Source organism: Urocampus carinirostris, chromosome 3, assembly GCF_059441175.1.
Source record: "Urocampus carinirostris isolate Australia breed hairy pipefish chromosome 3, RoL_Ucar_1.0, whole genome shotgun sequence".
NCBI classification, from domain to species: domain Eukaryota; kingdom Metazoa; phylum Chordata; class Actinopteri; order Syngnathiformes; family Syngnathidae; genus Urocampus; species Urocampus carinirostris.
The window spans coordinates 2540328-2565220 of NC_142351.1; the positions used below are offsets into that span (position 1 = coordinate 2540328).

Below are 24893 nucleotides of genomic sequence, written 5' to 3' on the forward strand. Positions count from 1 at the left end.
CGTGTTGCCTTTAAAGATGACCACTCCGGCTCCTCCATTCTCCGTACCGTTGAGGGTGGAACCATCGGTGAAAATATACAAGTCGGTTGGGCCCAGATCCGCAAGTGTTTCCTCTGAAGTGGCAAGTTGTTGGGCAGGGGATGCAGACTTTGGGACGGGGGTGAAATGGATGGGTGGTGGGGGCGCCAGAGGCCACGGAATATTAGGGTCATGTACAGACTGGCGTGAGGTTGAGAGAGGATAAAATGGGGGTTGTGGAATTACGCCAGTCTTCTCTCTTGAGGCGTTTAGGACCGGGCTTTTGGAGGAGTACTCTCCTGTGATCTTTGGGAGGGAGGTGGAACCATTCATCAGCTTTTTTAAGGCTGGCAAGCTGAAGTCGGGAGGAGAGCGGTGGGAGCTGGGCTTCACGGAGGACAGCGTCGATGGGAGTAGATCGAAGTTGGCCCGTAATTGCTCAAACCGCGTCCGATTGTGTCCTCTCCGGTTTATGGATATTGGTGTTGGAGGCCCAGGGCGCCCATGCATGAGCTGCATATTCAGCGAGCGATCTGACGGTGGCAATGTAGATCGTCCGCATCTCCAAGGGCCGCCATCCCCGAGACGTGCCGGTCAGTTGTCGCGGGAGATTGGATCGTTGCTTCGTGACTTGGCTCAAGTGCCGGACATGCTCATTGAAGGTCAGTCGGCGATCGTATCGAACCCCCGGGAAAGTAGGAGTAGGATTCATCTTGAGTCTAGAACCCCCTACAGTGATGTTTGGGCACCAAGAGGATTCCGCAGCGTCCATGGAAAAGAAGGCGACTTCTGACTTTGCCGTGTTGAGGGTGAGATGATTAATAGTGGCCCATTGGTTGACTTTGGCCGCCTCTGACTCTAGTCTCACCGCCACTACTTTTTTATTACGGCCGCTACAGACCAGCGCCAAGTCATCAGCATAGCCGGAGACGAGTGTGGAAGCTGTTTCAAAATGCAGCAGCGAGGCTTTTAACTAGGAGAAAAAAGTACGATCACATCATCCCAATTTTGGCTAACCTGCATTGGCTCCCTGTTAGCCTAAGATGTGATTTCAAGGTTCCCTTAGTATTATACAAAATCATACATGGACTTGCTCCCTCATATATTTCGGATCTGATTTCCCCCTGTGTTCCGGTCCGAAGCCTTCGTTCTGAGAGCGCCGGTCTTCCGGTGATCCCAAGAGCCAAGAAGTGTTCCGCTGGTTCGAGAGCGTTCTCCATCCGGGCACTGGTGTTGTGGAAAGCTCTTCCACCTGAGATCTGATCTGCTGCCTCAGTGGACATGTTTAAGTCCAAGCTTAAAACTCACTTCTACTCTATAGCATATGAATAACCTAAACTTCTTACATGTAATAACTTGTAAAGCCCTTTGAGACTATTTGTGATGAAGGGCATCTAAAATAAAAATGACTATATAGATGCAGTCCATTTACCATTTAAAATCTTGATTATCCTCAAAACATCTGGAGGCTGACTTCTTATTGGTATGTGAGTGTGTGTGAATGGGTAAGTGTGAAGCACATTGTAACGCGCTTTGGGAGCTCTTCATTGCCTTGAAAAGCGCTATAGAAATGCAGATCATTTCATTTCATAGCACGACTCATTTGCATGTAGTCGTTAGGATGTAGCCGTTAGCATGTAGCTGTTAGTATAACTCGTTAACATGTAATGCTAGCGGTTAGCATAACTCGTTATAATGTATCCGTTAGCATGACTCGTTAGCATGCAGCCGTTAGCATGACTCATTAGCATGTAACGGTTAGCACTTAGTGGTTGGCAAGACTCGTTTGCATTCTTGGGATCAAGAGGTTGCAGGTTCGGTTCCCGGCTCCTCCGTGTTATATGTCCGAGTGTCTGTGCAGCCCTTTGAGACTCCTTGTGATTAATGGTTATACAGATAAACAGGACTTGACTTGAGGTTTTTTAGTTTTTCCTTGCCCTCATGTAGGTTTCAGATCAGGTGATGGTGTCATAAAAGTCTGTAGTTTGCAGTAATCTATGGTCTGTGCGGCCCTTTGAGACTCTTTGTAATTAAGTGCGTCACAAATAAACAGGGCTTGACATGTTTATGAGTGATTCAATTTGTTTAGAGATTGTATAAAAAATGTTTGGATGACAGTAAGGTGCGAAATCTGGGATTGACTTAGTGCTGTCACGGAGCGGGAAACGGGTAATAAGGACCCATTCGCGTAGACGTACTCACAAACGATTGGGGGAGGATGAGGAAGGGTGCGCAGACTTGAACCGGGGATCGACGGTCGCCGAGTGGATTAGAAATCCATTAGAATCGATCGATCGAACGATAGATATGTAACCGCGGTGTCCCACCAAGGATCCACATTCAGGCCGGAATGGATGATGAGGCTTTTATTTCAGTTATCAGCGTGCCAGAGACTGCAATGAGCGACACAACTTACACACACTATACAAAACATATTTCAGCAGAAATTTCAACAAAAAATGTTGTTGCCTGCAAATGAGCGTAGCATGGGTATCTTAACAGGTGAGACGATAGCTTGAAGCCTTACCTGGTACCGTGTCAAATTGGATCCCAAACTTCAAAACTAAACAGTGTATTTTACACATTTTTCTACGGGTATGTTTGGGTGTTTCCAAAAGTGGCTATTTGGAGAAGACCGGTTTACAGTTCGAAAACCTCTGTAAATGTGTATTTCATTTCGTCCATCGCATGAGTTGTAAACGCTTAAATTATCGTTCCGCATCCATCCCAAATTCTGCATACGTGCGCATAAAAATGGTGTGTAAAATATTTCACTGGAGACGTTACGAACACTTATTTCAGGGTTTCATTTGAATACAATTGACACAACTTCATATCGAGTTATGTTCCTATAGACGGCCTTTAAGATACTTGGTTGATTACGTGTTTTAAGCTCCCACTTACAGTGAACCGCAAACCGAGCAGGCAAGTCTTCTCGCCGGCGTGAGTTCTTGCGTGTATACTTCGGGTGCCGATATGGATGAATTTTTCACTAAAAAGTCAAACGGTCAAAGGTTTGTCACCAGTGTGGGTTCTAATGTGTCTCTTTAAGTTTCCACTCGCAGTAAAACTCTGACCACAAATTGAGCAGGAGAAAGGCTTCTCCCCAGTGTGGGATCTAATGTGATTTTTTAGGCTCCCACTTGTAATGAATCTTTTATCACAAACTGAGCAGGAAAAAGGCTTCTCCCCGGTGTGGGTTCTAATGTGATATTTTAGGCCTCCACTTGTAGTGAATATTTGATCGCAAACTGAGCAGGAAAAAGGCTTCTCCCCAGTGTGCGTTAGAGTGTGTCGTTTTAAGGACTGTCTCATGCTAAATCTTAGACCACAAGTTGAGCAGGCAAAAGGCTCCTCGCCAGTGTGGGTTAGTGTGTGTTTTTTTAAGTTCCCACGGCGGGTGAATTTTTTTCCACAAACTGAGCAGGGAAAAGGCTTCTCGCCAGTGTGGGTTCTAATGTGACTTTTTAAGGTTCCACCTTCAGCGAATCTTTGACCGCAAACTGAGCAGGAAAAGGGCTTCTCGCCAGTATGGGATCTAATGTGTCTGTTTAAGGTTCCACTTGTAGTGAATATTTTATCGCAAACTGAGCAGGAAAAAGGCTTCTCTCCAGTGTGGGTTCTGATGTGTCTCTTTAAGGTTCCTTTAAGGGAGAATCTTTTTTCGCAAACTGAGCAGGAAAAAGGCTTCTCCCCAGTGTGCGTTAGAGTGTGTAGTTTTAAGGCCCCACACTGGGTGAATCTTTTATCACAAACTGAGCAGGCAAAAAGCTTCTCGCCAGTGTGGGTTCTAGTGTGTAATTTCAAGTTTCCTTTGAGGGAGAATCTTTTATCGCAAACTAAGCAGGAAAAAGGCTTCTCCCCAGTGTGCGTTAGAGTGTGTAGTTTTAAGGCCCCACACTGGGTGAATCTTTCATCACAAACTGAGCAAGAAAAAGGCTTCTCCCCAGTGTGCATTTGACTGTGTAGTTTTAAGGTCCATCTCATGGCAAATCTTTTACCACAAACTGAGCAGGCAAAAGGCTTCTCCCCAGTGTGGAATTTCATATGCAACTTCATATAATACTTGTTTCGGAATGTTTTCCCACACTGAGAACATGTGTTACCACCTTCAGCGTTTGTCGAGTGGGACGTGTCGTCGTCATCCGTTTCCATGTGTTGACGGGAGCTGATGCTTAGAGGCTCCCGCCAACCATTATCTTCAGGTTGACCGTTATCTTCAGGTTGACCTTGATCTTCGACAGTTGAACGGACCCCGGTCACTCGCAAGACTGGAAAATCGTCCTCCTCTTTAACGCCAACAGGCTCCCCATCCTCCGTCTCTTGCTTAATGTGATAAGGCTTCAGATCTTCCTCCTCCTCCTCCATTTTAACGGCAGGCAACTCTGGTTCCTGCAGCCCAGCAGGAAGATATTTTGGGCTGACGTCTGCAAGACACAAATCACATTTATTTGTATTGTCCTCAACTCGTTCAGTACTGTAACGTGATGAATTGTCCATGATTGACCGCAGCTTTTTCAGTGCCCGTCTCTCAGCTACTGTTGTCAGGCTGTCCAGGTCTGTGCCCACAACAGAGCTCGCTTTCCTCGCCAGTTTATTGAGACGAGAGGCATCCTTCTTCATGACGCTGCCTCCCCAGCACGCTGCCGCATAGAAGAGGGCGCTTGCCACAACTGTCTCATAGAATATTTTCAGGAGCTTTTTGCAGATGTTGAAGGAGGCCGGCCTTCTGAGGAAGTAAAGTCGGCTTTGCCCTTTCCTACATAGAGCTTCTGTGTTGGCAGTCCAGTCCAGTTTGTTGCCCAGCTGCACACCCAGGTATTTGTAGGTCTGGACAAATTCTTCACATTCTCCTTTGATGGTTACAGGAACCGGGTGAGTTCTAGTTCTCCTGAAGTCCTCCACCATCTCCCTGGTCTTGGTGGTGTTCAGGTGCTGGTGGTTTGCGTCGCTGCATTGGACAAAGTCCTGAATCAATTTCCGGTAATCCTCCTCCTGCCCACTTCTGATACATCCCACGATCACAGTGTCATCAGCAAACTTTTGCACGTGGCAGGACTCAGAGTTGTACTGAAAGTCCGATGTGGACAGAGTAAATAGGAACGCAGAGAGCACGGTCCCTTGTGGAGATCCTGTGCTGCCAACCACAGTGTCCGATGTACAGCCCCCCTGTTTCAAATACTGGGGTCTGCCTGTCAGGTAGTCCGTAATCCATTCTACAAGGTGTGAGCTAACTCCCATCTCTGTCAGTTTCCTACTAAGTATGGTATTGAAGGCACTGGAGAAGTCCAAAAATGTAATCCTCACAGCCCCCTTCGCCCTATCCAGGTGAGAGAGGGATCGGTGTAACATGTATACTATAGCATCCTCCACTCCCACCTTCTCCTGGTAAGCAAATTGCAGATGGTCAATGGCATGACGGACCTATTAGTTTTGATTGTTAAAGGGGGAACGAATTGGGCTACTGATGGGTCACGTGCTGTAAATTCTTCATATTCATATTTCAGGTTAATGTTGTCTTACAATGTGGTCATGGTGATTTCCAGACTCAACTTCATTTTGGCCCAGGAAAATCCAAGTCCCTTTTCTGTTTTGTCTTGACATAACACATAGTTAAGTTTCAGTTCTAGCAAAAGTCATCACTCGTAACATGATTTCTGACTCTTTTATGGCCAAAATAACAACACATTTCCAAATGGCTTTAAATGATATCTATTTGGTTCAGAACTAATTCAGTCAGCTGGCGGTGCTCTCGGTTTCCAACACAAATTCATAAGAAATAGCTAGTATTTATCATGAAGGATGCAACTTTAAACACAATGTATTTTCAGCTTTAAATGATCGATTTTGTAGTTGGTTGATATGGATAATGATTGCTCAGTCCAGAAGAACAATAACATCGACCCACAAATGATGCACGTTTAATTTTAACACGATACATTTTATTCACATGACAAAAAAATTGTATCGAACGAAAGAAAAAAGCACATTGTTGACACAAGCACTCAGTGTTAGCAAGGGGGAAGGCGGAAGAAATGATGCAACAGGTTAACAGTACCCATCAATGAACCCGGTTTTAAGATAATAAACTCATTTCAATGATCAAGGATTGTTTCCATAGCGTACCAAAATGGGTAATTGGCCCAAAACACCAAAGAGGTTGTTGCACTAACCCTTTCTGTGTGCTTTTGAGAACAAAAAAGCCCTCATGGAAGGGGTATGTGAAGCAGCACATAGCCAACCAGAAAGATAAAGAAATAAAGGTTCCTATCTCTTTTGGGGGTGGACTTCACGAGGATATTTCTAATCCGTTCGACAGGGACGGAGAGAACCACAGGCTCTCAAAGCTTTGGGGCTCTAGGTTGATGATCTTGTTATTATAATAATGATCTATCTATCTGTCTACCTTGGTCATATCCCTCAGGAGGGGTGACCGACAGCAAGACAAACTCATACAATAACAAAGAAAATAAAAGGGAATATCTAGCAAAAAACGCACACAAACATTTTTGGACCATGGCCAACCAAAATGCCCAAACAAGTAAGGCACCCCGGCACCGAAGTTGGTCATGCTTTCATCCTTCCAGATAAAATGGGACACAAGAAAGCGGCCGTGTCACTAGGGTCAGGGTGAAACAACACACTCTTTAGTTAAACAGGGCCCGACAGCTTTCATTGGTTTAACCCTGCCGCATCATACAGGTGCCCTGCCCATCCCTTAGAATGCACCCAAAAATCCCACTACCCTATTACGACACCTCTCCACTCATTCCTATCACCAACAATAGCTCTAGCTTTCACTAATAGTGATAATTGTTGATAAAAGGCAATATTTTATGCAGACAGACAATGAAATCGAGGATCTATTAAGAAACATGACACATATGAGAATAATTAATCTTTTGCATCCCTATGAAGACTTTGGGGTTTCATATCTTTATTATACAGCTGGGGAGTCTGCTCACTTCCTGTGAATGAATGTGGGTTTTTTGGTGTGATTTCAATTGTCCATTTTGGTTGAATTTTTTACCACAAACTGAGCAAGAAAAAGGCTTCTCGCCAGTGTGGGTTCTAATGTGTGTCTTTAAGTTTCCACTTACGGTAAAACTCTGACCACAAATTGAGCAGGCGAAAGGCTTCTCGCCAGTGTGGGTTCGTTGGTGAGATTTCACGTGTTCATTTTGGGTGAATCTTTGACCGCAAACTGAGCAAGAAAAAGGCTTCTCGCCAGTGTGGGTTCTGGTGTGCATTTTTAAGCTTCCTTTCTCTTTGAAACTTTTACCACAAACTGAACAAGAAAAAGGCTTCTCACCAGTGTGGGTTAGTTGGTGTGATTTCAATTTTCCCTTTTGGGTGAATTTTTTACCGCAAAAAGAACAAGAAAAAGGCTCCTCGCCAGTGTGGGTTTTTCGGTGTGATTTTAAGCTCCCGTTCTGTGAGAATCGCTTTCCACAAATAGAGCAGGAGAAAGGCTTCTCGCCAGTGTGGGTTCGTTGATGTAATTTCAGGAGTACATTTAGGGTGAATCTTTGACCGCAAACTGAGCATGAAAAAGGCTTCTCGCCGGTGTGGGTTCTGGTGTGCATTTTTAAGTATCTATTATGGGTAAAATTTTGACCGCAAACTGAACAAGAAAAAGGCTTCTCGCCAGTGTGGGTTTTTCGGTGTGATTTTAAGCTCCCGTTCAGTGAGAATCGCATTCCACAAATTGAGCAGGAGAAAGGCTTCTCGCCAGTGTGGGTTCGTTGGTGTAATTTCAGCTGTCCATTTTGTGTGAATCTTTGACCACAAACTGAGCAAGAAAAAGGCTTCTCGCCAGTGTGGGTTCGTTGGTGTATTTTCAAGAGTCCGGTTCGGGTGAATTTTTGACCGCAAACTGAGCAGGCGAAAGGCTTCTCGCCAGTGTGGGTTCTGGTGTGCATTTTTAAGCTTCCCTTTTGGGTGAATCTTTGACCACAAACTGAGCAAGAAAAAGGCTTCTCGCCAGTGTGGGTTCGTTGGTGTAATTTCAAGAGTCCGTTTCGGGTGAATTTTTGACCGCAAACTGAGCAGGCGAAAGGCTTCTCGCCAGTGTGGGTTCTGGTGTGCATTTTTAAGCTTCCATTATGTGTGAATGTTTTACCACAAACTGAACAGGAAAAAGGCTTCTCGCCAGTGTGGAGTTTCATATGCAACTTCATATAAGACTTGCGTCGAAAGGTTTTCCCAAACTGAGAACATGTGTTACCACCTTCAGCCTTTGCAGAGTGGGACGTGTCGTCATCCGTTCCCACGTGTTGACGGGAGCTGATGCTTAGAGGCTCCTGCCCACCGTTATCTTCAGGTTGACCTTGATCTTGGACGGTTGAACGGACCCCGGTCACTGGCAAGACTGGAAAACAGTCCTCCTGTTTAACGCGAACAGGCTCCCAATCCTCCTCTTGCTTAATGTGATAAGGCTTCAGATCTTCCTCCTCCTCCTCTATTTTAACGTCAGGCAACTCTGGTTCATGTTGCCCAGTTGGAAGATATTTTTGGCTGACGTCTGCAAGACACAAGTCACATTTATTTGTATTGCCCATAACTCGTTCAGTGCCGTAACATAAGGGTTTCAAATGGGCTACAGAGCAATTACCAAGCAGCTTGGTGACAAAAGGTCCAAAGTTGGAGCAATCGTTAGAAAATGGGAGAAGCTAAACATGACGGTCAACCTCATTCGGAGTGAAACCCCATGCAAGAGACCACCTCGTGGGGTCTCAATGTTTCTAAGAAAGGTGATGAATCCGCCCGAAACTGCATAACAGGAGTTGGTCAATGACCTGAAAAGAGCTGGGACCACCGTTTCCAAGGTTAATGTAGGAAATACACTAAGACGTCAGAATTTGAAATCACGCATGGCACGAAAGGTTCCCCGGCTTGAACCAGCACATGTCAAGGCCTGTCTTCAGTTTGCATATAACCATTTGGATGATGCAGAAGAGTCATGGGAGGTTTTGTGGTCAGGTGAGACCAAAATAGACCATTTTGGTCATAATTCTACTAAGCGTGTTTGGAGGCAGAAGAATGAAGAGTGCAATCCTTACTCCAAAGCTTGGGGGTGCTTTTCTGCACATCGGACAGTACAAGTGCACAGCATTAAAGAGAGGATGACTGGGGCCATGTATTGTAAGATTTTTGGGAACAACCTCCTCTCCTCAGTCAGATCATTGAAGAGGGTTCTTCCAACACGACAATGACCCGAAGCGCACAGCCGGGAAAACCAAGGAGTGCCTCCGGTAAGAAGCATATCAAGGTTCTAGCATGGCCCAGCCAGTCTCGAGACCTGAAACCAAATGAAAATCTTTGGAGGGAGCTCCAACTCTGTGTTTTTCAGTGACAGCCCAGAAACCTGACTGATCTAGAGAAGATCTGTGTGGAGGAATGGGCCAGGAATCTCCAGCAGTGTGTGCAAACCTGGTGAAAGACTACTGGAAACGTTTGACCTCTGTAATAGCAGACAAAGGATACCATAGCAAATATTAACACTCATTTTCTCAGGTGTTCAAATATTTATTTTCCGCTATATCATACAATTAATTTGTTCAAAAATCATGGATTTTTCTTGTTAGTTTATCTGTGTCAGAGTGGACATGGATCCACGATGAAAATTTCAGTCTCCTCCATGATTTCTAAGTGGGAGATGTAGCAAAATAGCAGGGTGTTCAAATACTTATTTTCCTCACTGTATGTATTTTGAAAGAATGAGCGAGACAGAAGCCAGGACCTTATTCGAAAGGAAAGTACGGTGGACGTCGACGGCCAAATAAGTGATGTCGATGACGTTGCAGAAAGAAAAACGACCAACCTGCTCTGTTCAACACAACTCGGAGTATCTTGTAAACAGTTCCTGGCAACTCTGGTTCCTGCCACGCAGTAGGAAGATATTCTTCACCGATGTCTGCAACACACAAGTCAAATCACATTTATTTGTGACACCTTAAATCACAGAAACTCACAAAGGGACGCACAGAACACCACAGGGTTCCTCCAGCTTAAGGTAAATTAAATTCAAGACTTTTTGGATGCCTTTAGATGTCAAATTTAAGACAAAGTTGACAAAATCACATACTTGAAACAAACAAGTAACACGAATAAGAGGCAATTTTAAAACAAATGTTTGTTTTATCTTATTTGTTTTAACTACATTTTAGTCAAGTTGAAAACGTCTGATCTGAAAAACATAACACTCTCCAGAGTTGAAGACATTTAAGCAGGTTGCATTGGTTGTTGCAAGGGCCTCAGTGCAAAATACACAATCAACCTCAACATTCAATGTAGAGTAAGTTATAGAGATATCAAACTTCCAGTCTCAAAATTTAAAAATATGCCGCAGGTTCTACAATAGCATGCATCTGGTCCAGGTGCCAATCTGAATACTCAGGACGCCTGAACCTGTCAAACTTCTAAACTTGTCCTTCTCCCTCAAGGATGAGGAAACAAAAGTATGAGGTTACTCAGAAGCCAATAAATTTCGGTGTGTCTTAAGGCGAGATTGGAACATTTCCTGTCACGAGGTGTCGGACAGTCCCAAACGCAGGGCACGAGGGATGTGGTGAGACCTGACTTGAGAGATGTTTATTTAAACAGCAACAACAAAAGACTGTACACGCCGCTGTCTTGCCACTCTGCTTCGCTGCTTTGTAGGCCGCTGGGTCTCGTTGACATAGCAGTCCGTGGCTAATAAACACTCCCGAGTGGTCGTAGCACTGAGCGCTGTATGTCTGGATGATCGCATATCCAGCAAAAAAAAACTGCGATCGTATATGAATCTGCAGTTCGAGCCGACTTTGTGCGCCGTCAAAACTGAGTCGAAGACTGGATCTTATGGCCGACGTGTAAAAAACTGTTGCGAGCCGATGCAGCCGCAGCCAAACAGGGGCGCCGCCATATTGACTCTTACATGAACATGTGGTAAAGCTGGCATCTTTTGGATATAAGAAGGACTGAAGGCACCAAACCCTGACATTTCCATGAGGTTGTGTAAAATCTGCACAGTTGAAATTGCGATGCACTTGTTGTTTTGAGTCATATTGGTATTTATTTTTCTTTTTTATTGTAAAGAAATCAAGGAACTATTGAAGTTTTGATGCGACTTCATACGAGTTGCTGCTAAACTTAATTTTATTTCCTGCACTTTTGGTTTTAACTTTGATTTTTTTTTCCGCTAGCCTGCAAAAGTTTGGGAAGCATTGTCACTGTAGCAGAAACGAAAATGTCGGACCTGCCCCGAGCTGCTTGGAAACAGCGTCCAGACGTCGACATTCTCGCTCGGTCTCCTCTTTGGCTCCCCGAAGCTTCTCTTGGAGAGGTCCTTCTTCCCCACTGGAGCACATTTTCTCCAAGTTTAAACGAAAAAACGCTCCAACTCGGGAGTAAATAAGACAGACCTTAGGAAAGGACCGCAAAGTGATACTACTTTCGAGTTTACGTCGTTTGAAGTCGACTACAGGACTTTCTCGACATTCTCTTGTTCGGCAGCCATGACACCTTCACATTCGAAACGCCGCCGCAACGGATTGTGGGACAGAGATAATAACAGAGGTCGGTGTGCTGTAGCAGCCCGCTAACTCGTGTGCCTCCGTGGCGGCCATCTTGGTAGGGGCAACTTCGCGCATTTGGTTCAGAATCTAATTTGGTGGTTAGGAATTCGGTCAGCAGGTGGTGCTTTCGGTTTCCAACACGAATTAATTTGAAACAGTCTGTGTCTAGCATTTATCATAAAGGATGCAACTCTAAACACAATGTATTTTCAGCTTTAAATGATCGATTTTGTAGTTCGTTGATATGGATAGTGATTGATCAGTCCAGAAGAAAAATAACATCGACCCACAAATAATGCATGCAGTTTGATTTTAACAAACTATGTGTTATTCACAGGACAAAGAAAATTGAATCAAACGAAAGAATTAAGCACATTCACCAGCTCGATAGCCTAGATGGTAGGGCGCCCGCTCCGAGAATGGCATTAAGGGTTGGAATTGGGGGGTTTGGTCACCTAATGACAACACAGCACTTGGGTCTAAAATGGCGGCGCCCCCGTTTGGCTGTGTGGCTTCATCGGCTCGTTACAGTTTAACTGTACGGGTCAGGTGTATCGACATTTCGTTCTGTGTGCAGGGTTACAAAGAATGACAATGAAAGTAATTTCTATTCTACATTGTTCACACAAGTCAGTGTTAGAAAGGTGGAAGAAACGATGCAACAGGTTAACAGTACCGATGAATGAACCCGGTTTGAAGATAATAGACTAATTTCAATGATCAGGGATTGTTTTCATAGCGTACCAACATGGATTATTTGCCCAAAACATCAAAGAGGTTGTTGCACTAGCCCTTTTTGTGTACTTTTGAGAACAAAAAGTCCCTCAGGGGAGGAGTGTGTGAGAAGCAGAAAATGGCCAACCAGGAAGATGAAGAAATAAAGGTTCCTATCTCTTCCTATCTCTTTTGGCGGTGGACTTCACGGGGATTGTTCTCATCCGGACGACGGGGACGGAGAAAACCACAGAATCTCCAAGCTTTGGGGCTCTGGTGAGAACAGGGCCCCAACCCTAGGGACCAAGGTCTTATTGTTATAATACCGTACTTTCCGCACTAGAAGGCGCACATAAAATCAGATTTTTAAAAAAAAAAGCTGACTATGCGCCTTATAATCCTGTGCGCCTTATACAGGTATATGGATCAATATTGAATTGCAAGGTCTCGCAACTAAGAGAAGCAGCCACCAACTCCGTTTTTCGCGTAGAAGAAGAAGTGCGCTGTGCATCCTGGGAAATATTAAACAACGATTCTCTTTAATTTGTAATAAAAATAATAATAAATAATGAAACAGCTGTTTATTCATTTTGGGAGTGAATGGCGTTGTGGAAAGCTTGTTTGTTATCTATTAAAGTCTGACTGACCTATCTGACTGTTTTGTTGACATTCCCTTTAGCATGGCACCATCTAACAGTTGCATAACGTAACTACATCCTCTCCTGTAGCCAAGTCAAGTCACATTTATTTAAATAGCCCTTAATCACAAAAATGTCTCCAAGGACTGCACAGGATTACAATTACAAAATTGCACGATTACCTGATCTTAAACCAGCATGCACTTATAGCGCCTTATAATGCGGTGTGCCTTATGTATGGAAAACGTTTTAAAATATATCATTCATTGAAGGTGAGCCTTATAACACGGTGCGCCTTTTAGTGTGGAAAATACGGTAATATAGTTGTTGACAACAGGCAAAATTGTATGCGGACACACGAGGAAATAGATAGATAGATAGATACTTTGTTCATCCCCGAAGGGAAATTCACATTTCCAGCAGCATCCCTGAGCTGAGAACAATCGAGAACAATCAAAAATAACACGGGAGCTGCTGGAGTGGCTGCCATTCGTGACGGCGCCGGAAGAAAAGATTCTATCATTTATCAAGAAACATGACACATACGCAAATCATGAATTGTTTGAATCCATTTGAAGACTTTGGGGTTTCAAATCTTTATTATACTGCTGGAGTCTGCTCACTTCCTGTGAATGAATGTGGGTTTTTTGATGTGTTGGCAAAGTCAGTGGTTGGAAAAAGGTGAGGGGAAATAGTTTTGTGGCAGTTATGTTCCAATAGACGGCCTGTGTGATACGTTGTCAAGTTTTTAATCTCCCACTTTCAGTAAATGTTTGACCACAAACCGAGCAGGCAGAGGTCTTTGCACCGGTGTGGGTTCTTGTGTGTAATATTTAGTGTCCAATATGGATGATTTTTTTTTTTTTTACCACAATGTCAACAGGTCAAAGGCTCCTCGCCATTGTGGGTTCTAATGTGTTTCTTTAAGTTCCCACATTGGATGTATGCTTTTCCACAAATTGAGCAGGCGAAAGGCTTCTCGCCAGTGTGGGTTTTAGTGTGCCTTTTTAAGCTCAATCTTTCTCTGAATCTTCGACCGCAAACTGAGCAGGAAAAAGGCTTCTCGCCAGTGTGGGTTAGTTGGTGTGATTTCAAGTGTTCTTTTCGGGGGAATTTTTGACCACAAACTGAGCAAGAAAAAGGCTTTTCGCCAGTGTGGGTTAGTTGGTGTGATTTCAATGTTCCCTTTTGGGTGAATTTTTTACCGCAAACTAAACAAGAAAAAGATTTCTCGCCAGTGTGGGTTCTAATGTGATTCTTTAAGCCCCCATTTGTAGTGAATACTTGTCCGCAAACTGAACAAGAAAAAGGCTTCTCGCCAGTGTGAGTTTTATGGTGCGATTTTAAGCTCCCATTCTGTGAGAATCGTTTTCCACAAACCGAGCAGGAAAAAGGCTTCTCGCCAGTGTGGGTTAGTTGGTGTGATTTAAAGTGTCCAATTTGGGTGAAACTTTGACCGCAAACTGAGCAGGAAAAAGGTTTTTCGCCAGTGTGGGTTCTAATGTGTCGTTTTAAGGTATAACTCGTGGTTAATCTTAGACCACAAAATGAGCAGGAAAAAGGCTTCTCGCCAGTGTGGGTTATTTGGTGTGATTTCAAGGGTCCATTTCGGGAGAATTTTTGACCACAAACCGAGCAGGCGAAAGGCTTCTCGCCAGTGTGGGATCTAATGTGACTCTTTAAGTTTCCACTTGTAGTGAATCTTTTATCGCAAACTGAGCAGGCAAAAGGCTTCTCCCCAGCGTGGAATTTCATATGCAACTTCATATAAGACTTGCTTTGAAACGTTTTCCCACACTGAGAACATGTGTTACCACCTTCAGCGTTTGCGGAGTGGGACGAGTCGCCGTCATCCGTTTCTACGTGTTGACGGGAGCTGATGCTTCGAGGATCCCGCCTACCGTTATCTTCAGGTTGACCTCGATATTGGACGGTTGAACGGACCCCGGTCACTGGCAAGACTGGAAAATAGTCCTCCTGTTTAACGCGAACAGGCTCCCCATCCTCTGTTTCTTGCTTAACGTGATAAGGCTTCAGATCCTCCTCCTCAATTTTAACGTCAGGCAACTCTGGTTCCTGCCGTGCAGTAGGAAGATATTCTTGGCTGACGTCTGCAAGACACAAGACACATTTATTTGTATTGCCCTCAACTCGTTCAGTGCCGTAATCTACGTTTTCAAAAGCATTGTCCCAGAGTGCCAAAACGTAAAAAAATTCTAAAGGCTTAAGCGCTGCTGATCAGTAAGTATTAGGCCTCTGGGAATGAAATCAGTATGATAAATCACCAGTAGATGCAAAGAGTGGCTTTGTTCAGATCGTCTTGGAAATTGTTCCAAAGTGAGACTCTGCACACAGACACACACATACTTTTCCTGGTGGTTTTCACATTTGGGATGATTAATTTACGACAGCCCCTTAAGTTATAATTTCCCTCTTTTCGAGGGAATCCTTTCTGGCACTATGTTTTTGTTGACCTTAAATAGCAGTTGTGCAGTGAAAAATTTGAATAAATCATCTAATTTTAATCATTTGGACTGCAGGAATAAAATGTCCGTATGATCCCGATATCCTACCCTGTGTATGGTTTTTGGAGGATAACTTTTGTGATTGCCCCAGACTTCTGCACAATATGTTAAGTATGGCAGAACTACAGAACAATATCATAAACACAATGCATTATAGTTTAAAATGAATTTGGCTTTATTAATGATTGAAATGCTTTTAGATACTTTAGTTTGTATGTGTCTGATGTGTGTTTTCCAGCTTCATTTATTGTCTATTATGACCCCTAAAAACTCAATTTCTGTTACAGTGTCCATTGCAGCACCATCCATTTTGACTTCAAAATCTTGATTTGCCTTGCGATTACCAAAGAATATGACTTCTTTTATTTAAATGTAGAGATACTTTATTTATATGTCAAGTCAGAATAATTTACAAGATGAGATCAAACAATGTCTAAATAGTCATGTGTTCAAATTTAAATACAAAAAAACATCACCGGCGAAATACAGGGATAAAGAAAATGGGATATGAGTGAGATTGGAAATACTGCATTTAAAACAATAGTTACCTTGTTATTGTTGTTATTATTATATCATAACTGTTATTATAAATATTATGTTTATTTTTATTGTTGTTATTATCATTTTTAGGTTTAGGTTGATTAATTCATGATCATTGCAAGTTATCAAATCAATATAGTTATCATTTAAATTGAAAATGTTTGCAGAAATTACTCATTTAAATCGTTTTGAAATATTAAAAATATCGTTAATATATAAATTAAATACAATCACAACAAACGGGTTCTCAAATTCATCTAATTTAGAATGATTGGAGTCAGTGTGATCAATAATGCTCAGTTCCGGTAGATCATGGCCTTATATAGTATGATCGATTTTTTTCATTGTGATATTTAATAAAGGTGTCTATGTTGTCAGTCCAGAATGCCATTCTATCATTTGAATCCATCATTGTCCAGTGTCATTATATGGATTTACCGCTCTATCCAGATCTTCAGGCAAACCTGTCCAGCTCCTGCATTTCTCGAATCCAAACAATTTCTCCTTCTGGAGTGCCGATTTACTTTATGTATACTCTACAATTTGAAGTCCTAGTTCCTTGTATCTTATTAGTTTACAAACTAATGCTTCGTTGTCGTCAGCAGTGATAGCTATCCCTTTATGACTCATAAAAGCAATGACCTGTTGCTCAGCAGATTCTCGATCAGCATTTGTTGCAATACTTTTATTTCCCACAGCCTTGGATAGGTCCGAGGTTTGATGTCCAGACCGATGATGATAATAACTATGTGCTTTCTCCTTCCAAAACCATAGAAGCCAAAATCGCGGCACACTTTAGCGGCTACGCTAGCTTCACATCGCTTGCGCCGTTTCGAAACAAAGTTTGCAGGGAAAACAAACATTGCGACGTGTCAACATGACTCCAGATGACGTACTTGGAAACAGAGAGTTACAAAATAGCAACTATAGATGTAAAAATCAAAACAGAACTGCAGTTGGATAAATGGTCTTTCTTGTCATGATACAAAAGGACAACGAAATTGGAGGGTTATTGCTTTCAGCGTAAATAAACAAAGGGGCTGGCAAGCTACACGCTAGAGTCGGGTCCCCGCGACTTCTTCGATGTCTTTGTGATGATTGAAAAAAGGGGGTCACAGATGTAGCAGTTTTAAACGAGTGGTAGCTCCGAGTCGTCTGTCATACGGGTAAGGGATCTGGCGTTTGTGACGAGCCATGTTCGGCAGCGCCGGCTTAAGTGTTGTTAGCTGAGCAGTTAGCTTTCCACTGGCGGCTCAGTCAATTCCGGGACGGGATTAAAATACAGGGTGCACCCTGTAGTGATCGAATTTTCTTTGCACTTTTCAATTTAAAAATGTATTTTCAATGTAACGAGCCACTAAAGCTAAAATGTGGCGTTTGTTTTGGTGGCCATCTGTGTACGCGCCGCTAGGCTGACCGGCAGCTTACACCAGTCTCTTAAAGTCGCACGCACACGTCTTGCAAACTTTGCCTCGCCTTTACTGGTTGGTGCCATTAAAAGATCGCATCTGATTGGCCGGCGCCGTTAAACCACGGAATGTGACCATTTTTGTCGGACAAATACTCCTTCAATCAAACAAAAAACTGGAAGTATGAATCATTGGAAAAAAAACGCAGTGGTTTGCGGTTACGCTATCGCACCACGTCACATGGCAATATCGATTCGATTTCCGTTCATCGTGCAGCCCTTCTTACTGCTGTCACTTGGAATAAACCCCCAAAAATCCAACTTGGGAGACTGCGCCCTTAGGATGTGAAAATACACGACCTCAAACAACTGAAGCGATGCTTGGTTTTGAAAGTTAACGTTACGTCAATTTCTCGACAATTCGGTCAAAGGTAAAGAAAATAGACGGTGATCGCAGATGATAAAAAGATTTGCGGATATGAAAAATATTCACCGTTAGGCAAATATGTCGTCTGAGAAACACCCCTAGCGCACGTGACTGATTTAGAAATAAGGTACGTATTTTTAAAGAATGAGCGAGACAGAAGACCGGACCTTATTTGAAAGTTAAGTACGGTTGACGTCGACGGCAAAATACGAGATGTCAAATGTTGCAAGGGCCTTTGGCGTAATACACAGCCAACCTCAAGATTAACTATACAGGAAGTAATGGAAAGAAAGTTCATACATCGTTTTCATGGTCAAATTCGAGCACTTTTCAAGCACTTCCAAAGCCATTTTTTTATTTTTCTCCAGTACCTCCAAAGGTAATAAAAATCCAGCGGGCATCAGAATAAAGATTTTTTGTTGTTGTCGTCTTTGATGATTAAAATAAAATTGCTATCTTGCTCCTAGCACATATACTTTGTGCTACTTTGGGATTTTCCTATCCATCACCTACGATCTTTGTGTGAAAGTGCTGCTATAAACTGACATCAATTCTGCCATTGTGCTTCAACAATGCCCACACCACTTGGCAACATCACACTTGTTTACAAACACAGAAACAGCTCTGAAGGTGTTGCGAAATAATAGATTTCAATACAAAAGAAAAAAAAGAATAATGTAATTGTGTATAAAAGCAGAAAAATGAGCCAAATTTGAACTCATTTTTATGATAAGAGTGCATTCAATCTTTCAATCGACTGCTGATCTTTTGCTTTTTGTTTTACTTATTTGAATTCGTATTTTTTGTGTGCTTATCATATGTTACTAAATCGGTCAAGATAGAATTGCAAATTGTTTTTTTTTTGCATTTTCTATTTTAGCACCGAAGGGTTAATATTTGTAATTGATATGTTCATGTTTTGCATTTTCAGGGATTTTGTGTTCAGTGTGTCAAAAGCTTATATTGTTTTGTATTGTACAATTTGTTTTTGTAGATCAGTAAATATTTTGATTGAATGTGTCCTTTGGGGATCCCGTGCAAACATATATGGCTAACTGTTGAATAATTTGGTAAATAATGTTCTATTATTATTGATGATACATCATTAAAAACAAAACTCGGAGGAGCTGTTTGGGAGCCAAGAGAGCCGGCTCTTCTCAGTAAACCGAATTAGAAGAGCCAGTTTACTAAATAGAGTTGTCCTCTTGAGACACTTCTTCATTTATTGCATGGTCTATAGAGTCAGATGGCCAAGAGAACAATTGCAACAATGGCAACATTTTCAAGCACCTCACCCAAAACTCAAGCTTTTCGCTGACCTCGAAAACACAACATTAAATTTAGAGCATATTCAAGGCTTTCAAGCACTCGTACGAACCCTGCATATGGTTACATAGCAATTACCAATATAGTATTTACGAATACGCCAAAAGAAAAAGCGAACGAGGGCCGAGCGCTGTTGCCATTAGTGGAAGCTCTGGCAACCAACTCGTATCCTTTGTGAACGAAGGGTCTCTATGAGCCAGCTCTTGGAAGTGAACAAAGGGAGCCGGCTCCCCTCCAAAACGCCCGATACCCCTCTTGTGATTGGCCGCTGTGCATTTTTAGGGGATCCTGTGTGGTCGACTTTAAACGTGTTGGGCATAAAGAAAAGTTCCAATTGTTTTGTATTTTCTCTTTTTTTTTGTAGATTTTGAAATGTTTTCATTCCCCTTTCTGTGTTTTCCAGTGTTGATGGGTCAAGTCCTATTTCTATGTTTGGCCCTTAATCACAAGACGTCTCGTTGGACTGCACAGGATTACAACGACACCATCCCCTGATCTGAAACCGACATCCGGGCAAAGAAAACCTCAAAACCTCAGCACGAGGAAATTAAATGTTGTTTATTCTTTTATTTCTTTTTCCTTGATTATATTTTTCCGCTTTGTTTCTTTTTGTCCTGGTTGTTTTAATTTTCCTAGCACGATGTTACAAAATTGGTAATGTAGGGACAAAGCAAGAAAACCGAGCCTTTATTTATATATATATATATATATATATCACATATTTAGTGTTATCGAGGATGAAATTGTAAATCGGCAACAAATATATCATATAAATCTATATATTCATTGAGTTTTAATCATCAAAGTTTATTGGTAATACAAATCAGTTATCACTTCAAGATTTTTCCGTTCACAGCAATATTGTACATTATACAAAATAATATTGGTGAAATAATGATATTAATTTACACCAATCCAAATATACAACATGAATAGACATTTTAATTGTATAAAGCCTTTTTGAACCAATGAACACTTTTAATTATAAAAAAAAGTTCCGTGGCACACCGTCCGTCGAAAATATTTGAAAATCGAGTTATTTCAAATATTTTACTGTACTACCTCATATTATGTGACTCATTCATTTGCAGGTAAATAGTACCCGTTCTTGTTATTATTTCTATTTTCTCATCTATATAAAAAGGATGATGTTGGTTAAAATTCAGTTTAAAGAAAAATATGTTGAATTCATTGTAAACGTTAAAAAAAAACACTTTACGATTTCTTGTTAAAATGTATGTAAAAATGTATTGTTAAGGTTTATATTCTAAAATGTATTTTATGTGAATTGAAAAGAAGTATTTGATGTTTAGGGCAGGCTACAGTGCGCTGCTAACGATGATGAGAACTAGCGGAGGTGCTAACCACGTGTTGCGTGTGACTTATTCATTGCAGCAACTGTATTAAAAACCTCATCATCCAGTCCAGCCTGAATGTGGATCTTTGGTGGCACGGCTACACCGCGGTTACAAATATATATAAGTTTGGATGCTATTTCATACCAGTTGCTGCTAAACTTCACTTTATTTCCTGCACTTTTAGTATTTGCTAGAGGTGAAAAATTTGTCATTTACTGTAAAAGGCTGAAAAAGGTTGCATTTGAATTAAAACCCACTATTCGTTGTTTCTTTTGAATCACTAATTTTGAAGTTTGGGAAGCATTGTCACTGTAGCAAAAGCGAAAATGACGGACCTGCCTCGAGCTGCTTGGAACCAGCCTCCGGTCGCCGAAGTTCTAGCTCGGTCTCCTCTTTGGCTCCCCGAAGCTTCTCCTGAAAAGGTCCTTCCCCACTGGAGCACATTTTATCCGAATTTGAACGAAAAAACGCTCCAACACGGCAGTTAATAGAACAAACTTTGGAAAAGGACCGCAAAGTGATACTTCTGTCGAGTTTACGTCGTTTGAAGTCGACAACAGGACTTTCTCGACGTTCTAGTGTTCGGCAGCCATGACACCTTCTCCTTCCAAACCACACCGCAATGGATTGTGGGTTCGTGTAGCACGGATCACGTGCTGCATTCAAGAAAGTGGGTGTTTCGGGTTTTCCTACCAGATACGACCGAAGAACGTCTTAAGAATGTGGGAAATCGGGATTTTCTAACCCCAAACCAGGGAAATATCGTCGTAAGGACACTCGAGGTGGAGGTCCTAGTTACAAAGTTGGGGTACATACCCTTTCTCCTGGTCGGAGGTTAGAAAACTCAAATCTCGTCTTTTCAGGAACGCAGCAACCGAAACACATAGAATACTCGATAGGTCGGCGCACAATAACTATCGAAATTTGACGCGACATATTACGCGAATTTAAACAAAGTTGAAGTCTAACGGGACCCAGATGGTGTTACACATTTGTTTATTATGTATTTTGTTTTTGGTGTTTTACCTCATCTGATAGATGAGAAATGTCAGTCTCACTCCATTTCATTGTTGGCATTAAGGATCATTTATTGATCAAGTCTCACTAAATCACGTGATGTCCCGCGAGACTTGGCCCAAGCACCCTTCTCTGACCTGAGAGACTTTGCCATCTAGCGGTGATAATCATATTATTTTCCAAAGCAGACTCCTCTCCTTACAATAAAAGAAGTATTGTTCTTGTGTTGGTTTTAAGGAAAGTGTCCACCCTCAACACACACATCAAATGCACCTTAACCAGAGTTAACGCAGCATCTACCCTGGAGGTCACATACCCCCTCCACACAAATGCACCTACCTCTCTCTCATCTCATCAGACACACGTTTTCTCACTATCTAATTATCTTCCTCTCTCTGACACACAACAACTGTCCCCCTGCCCATGCCCGGAGATGGCTGGGAGGGGCTTGTCCTGCAAAATCAAGTTCATTAGTCTGACGGCGGCCTAACAAAAAAAATAATTTAGGGTTTGTTCCGGGCGCCGTCCTGCCATTCATGTTACTCCGTCGGGTTTCAACACTTAGGGTGAGGCTGGATTTTTTTGGAGCCCGAGTTGATCTCTAAACAGAACTGCTAAGAGAGTTTACCAGAATTTCTTATGGGGAAAATCAATTCAGACCACGACAAAACCGTACCTACATTTCCAATCTGGAATTCAGTAGAAAAACTGAATTACTTTTGTCATGTAGCAGATTTGCTCCAAACAAAACACCGAGTAACATATTCCCAATTGTCAGATGAAGTCTTTGTCCCATTATGGATTTCACGTGTTTCAAGGTAGAAAACAGGGACTCGCAGACATATGTTGACGAGAACATTGAGAACGGCTCTTTTTCCACATGGGTATTTTTCAGTCCAAAACGTCTTTCAGAAGAGATTTCAGTCTGTGATCTTCGCGTAGCTCAATCAACTCCAGTAAGGATTTCAGTCAGTCTCTGCATTAAAAGGGTCGATGAGGAAAGTGATCTATGATCGTTTCTGCTGCAGGTCCTCAAACCGCAAAGTAGAGTTCCCGTGCAGATTCACAAGCAGTGTCACACACTGCGCTATATTTGTTATATCATATATATTGTTAATTAACGTTTGTTGTGAGATACCGAGTTGCTCGACATGAATGGGGTTTATTATGAAAAGAGTTAAAAAATAAAGTCGCTTGGACGTTCACTGTAGAAGGAAAAAAATACATGCAAATAGAATTAAGTAAAATAATTCATTTTCTGCATCAAATTATTGTTGGTAATATACTGATTAAAGGGATAACCACGAACCTGTCTTTTTTCATTTTCTCCTTTTATACTTCCTTTTTTTCTTAACTTCTTTATACAATATCGTAATTCGTACTATAATGCATCAAAGCAAGTGAGCCGTTTGAGAGCCGGCTCTTTTTAATGAGTTGAGCCAAAAAAGACGGTTCTCTAAAGGACTTCCTTTCACTACATGAGTACCACATGAAATCCGAGGCAACAGATGCATGCGCACAGTTCATAACAGTTCATATTTCAGTTTAATGTTGTCTTACAATGTGGTCATGGTGATTTCCACTCTCAACTTCATTTTGGTCCAGGAAAATCCAAGTCCCTTTTATATTTTGTCTTGAGTTAACACAAAAAAGTGGCAAAAGTCATCACTCATGAAATGATTTCTGATTCTTTTGGTGTTGTGGAATGCTCTTCCCCCTGAGCTCCGATCTGCTGCCTCAGTGGACATGTTTAAGTCTAAGCTTAAAACTCAGTTCTACTCTATAGCATACGAATAACCTAAACCTCTTATATGTAATAACTTGTGAAGCCCTTTGAGACGATTTGTGATTAAGGGCTATACAAATAAAAATGACTTGACTTGACAGTGTGGGTAAGTTGGTGTGATTTCAAGTGTCCAATTAGGGTGATTTTTTTACCGCGCACTGAGCAAGAAAAAGGCTTCTCCCCAGTGTGGATTCTAATGTGTTTTGTTAAGTCCCCACTCTGTGTGAAAGTTTTCCCACTAACTGAGCAAGAAAATGCTTCTCACCAGTGTGGGTTATCATGTGTTTTTTAAGTCTCCACTGTGGAAGAATCTTTGACCGCAAACTGAGCAGGAAAAAGGCTTCTCGCCAGTGTGGGTTCTAATGTGCTTTTTTAAGGTCCCACACTGGGTGAATCTTTTATCAAAAACCGAGCAAGAAAAAGGCTTCTTGCCAGTGTGGGTTAGAGTGTGTCTTTTTAAGGTCCAACTCAAGGTAAATCTTAGACCACAAACTGAGCAGGCGAAAGGCTTCTCACCAGTGTGGGTTCTAGCGTGTCTTTTTAAGTTCCCACAGTCAATGAATCTTTTATCACAAACTGAGCAAGAAAAAGGCTTCTCGCCAGTGTGGGTTAGTTGGTGTGATTTCAAGTGCCCAATTAGGGTGAATATTTGACCGCAAACTGAACAGGTAAAAGGCTTTTCGCCAGTGTGGATTCTAATGTGTTTTGTTAAACTCCCTCTCTCTGTGAACGTTTTCCCACAAACTGAGCAAGAAAAAGGCTTCTCGCCAGTGTGGGCTTTTTGGTGTGATTTCAAGTGTCCATTTTGGGTGAATTTTTGACCGCAAACTGAGCAAAAAAAAGGCTTCTCCCCAGTGTGGGTTAGTGTGTGAATTTTCAAGCCCCCACTCTGTGTGAAATTTTTACCGCAAACTGAGCAAAAAAAAAGGCTTCTCGCCAGTGTGAGTTCGTTGGTGAGATTTCAATTGTCCATTTTGGGTGAATTTCTGACCGCAAACTGAACAAGAAAAAGACTTCTCTCCAGTGTGGGTTCTAATGTGTTTTTTTAAGTGGTCACTCTCAATGAATCTTTTACCGCAAACTGAACAAGAAAAAGGCTTCTCGCCAGCGTGGTATTTCATATGCAACTTCATATAAGACTTGCTTCGAAACGTTTTCCAACACTGAGAACATGTGTTACCACCTTCAGCGTTTGCGGAGTGGGACGTGTCATCGTCATCCGTTTCCACGTGTTGACGGGAGCTGATGTTTAGAGGCTCCCGCCAACCATTATCTTCAAGTTGACCTTGATCTTCGACGGTTGAACGGACCCAGGCCACTCGCAAGACTGGAAAATCGTCCTCTTCTTTAACCCCAATGGGCTCCCCATCCTCTGTCTCTTGTTTAACGTGATAGGGCTTCAGATCCTCCTCAATTTTAACGGCGGGCAACTCTGGTTCCTGCCGCGCAGTAGGAAGAAATTCTTGGCTGACGTCTGCAAGACACAAGTCACATTTATTTGTATTGCCCTCAACTCGTTCAGTGCCATAACATATTTGTACGTTTTCAGAAGTATTCTTTATGAGTGCCAAAACGTAA

The 24893-nt window shown here is 42.2% G+C and overlaps 1 protein-coding gene across 1 annotated transcript in view; it reads right to left on the bottom strand.

The window, feature by feature from the left end:
• Positions 1–2369: 2369 nt before the first annotated feature.
• The window catches only part of LOC148368286 (uncharacterized), a 105556-nt gene continuing 83032 nt past the window's right edge, over positions 2370–24893 (bottom strand). The window contains exons 4-7 of the mRNA XM_088330295.1: positions 14746–15039; positions 9842–9934; positions 8249–8542; positions 2370–4445 (exon numbers count right to left, since the gene is read on the bottom strand). Coding sequence (XP_088186421.1) covers positions 3019–4445; positions 8249–8542; positions 9842–9934; positions 14746–15039 — 2108 coding nt within the window. The 3' untranslated portion in view covers positions 2370–3018. The remainder of the gene's footprint in view (positions 4446–8248; positions 8543–9841; positions 9935–14745; positions 15040–24893) is intronic.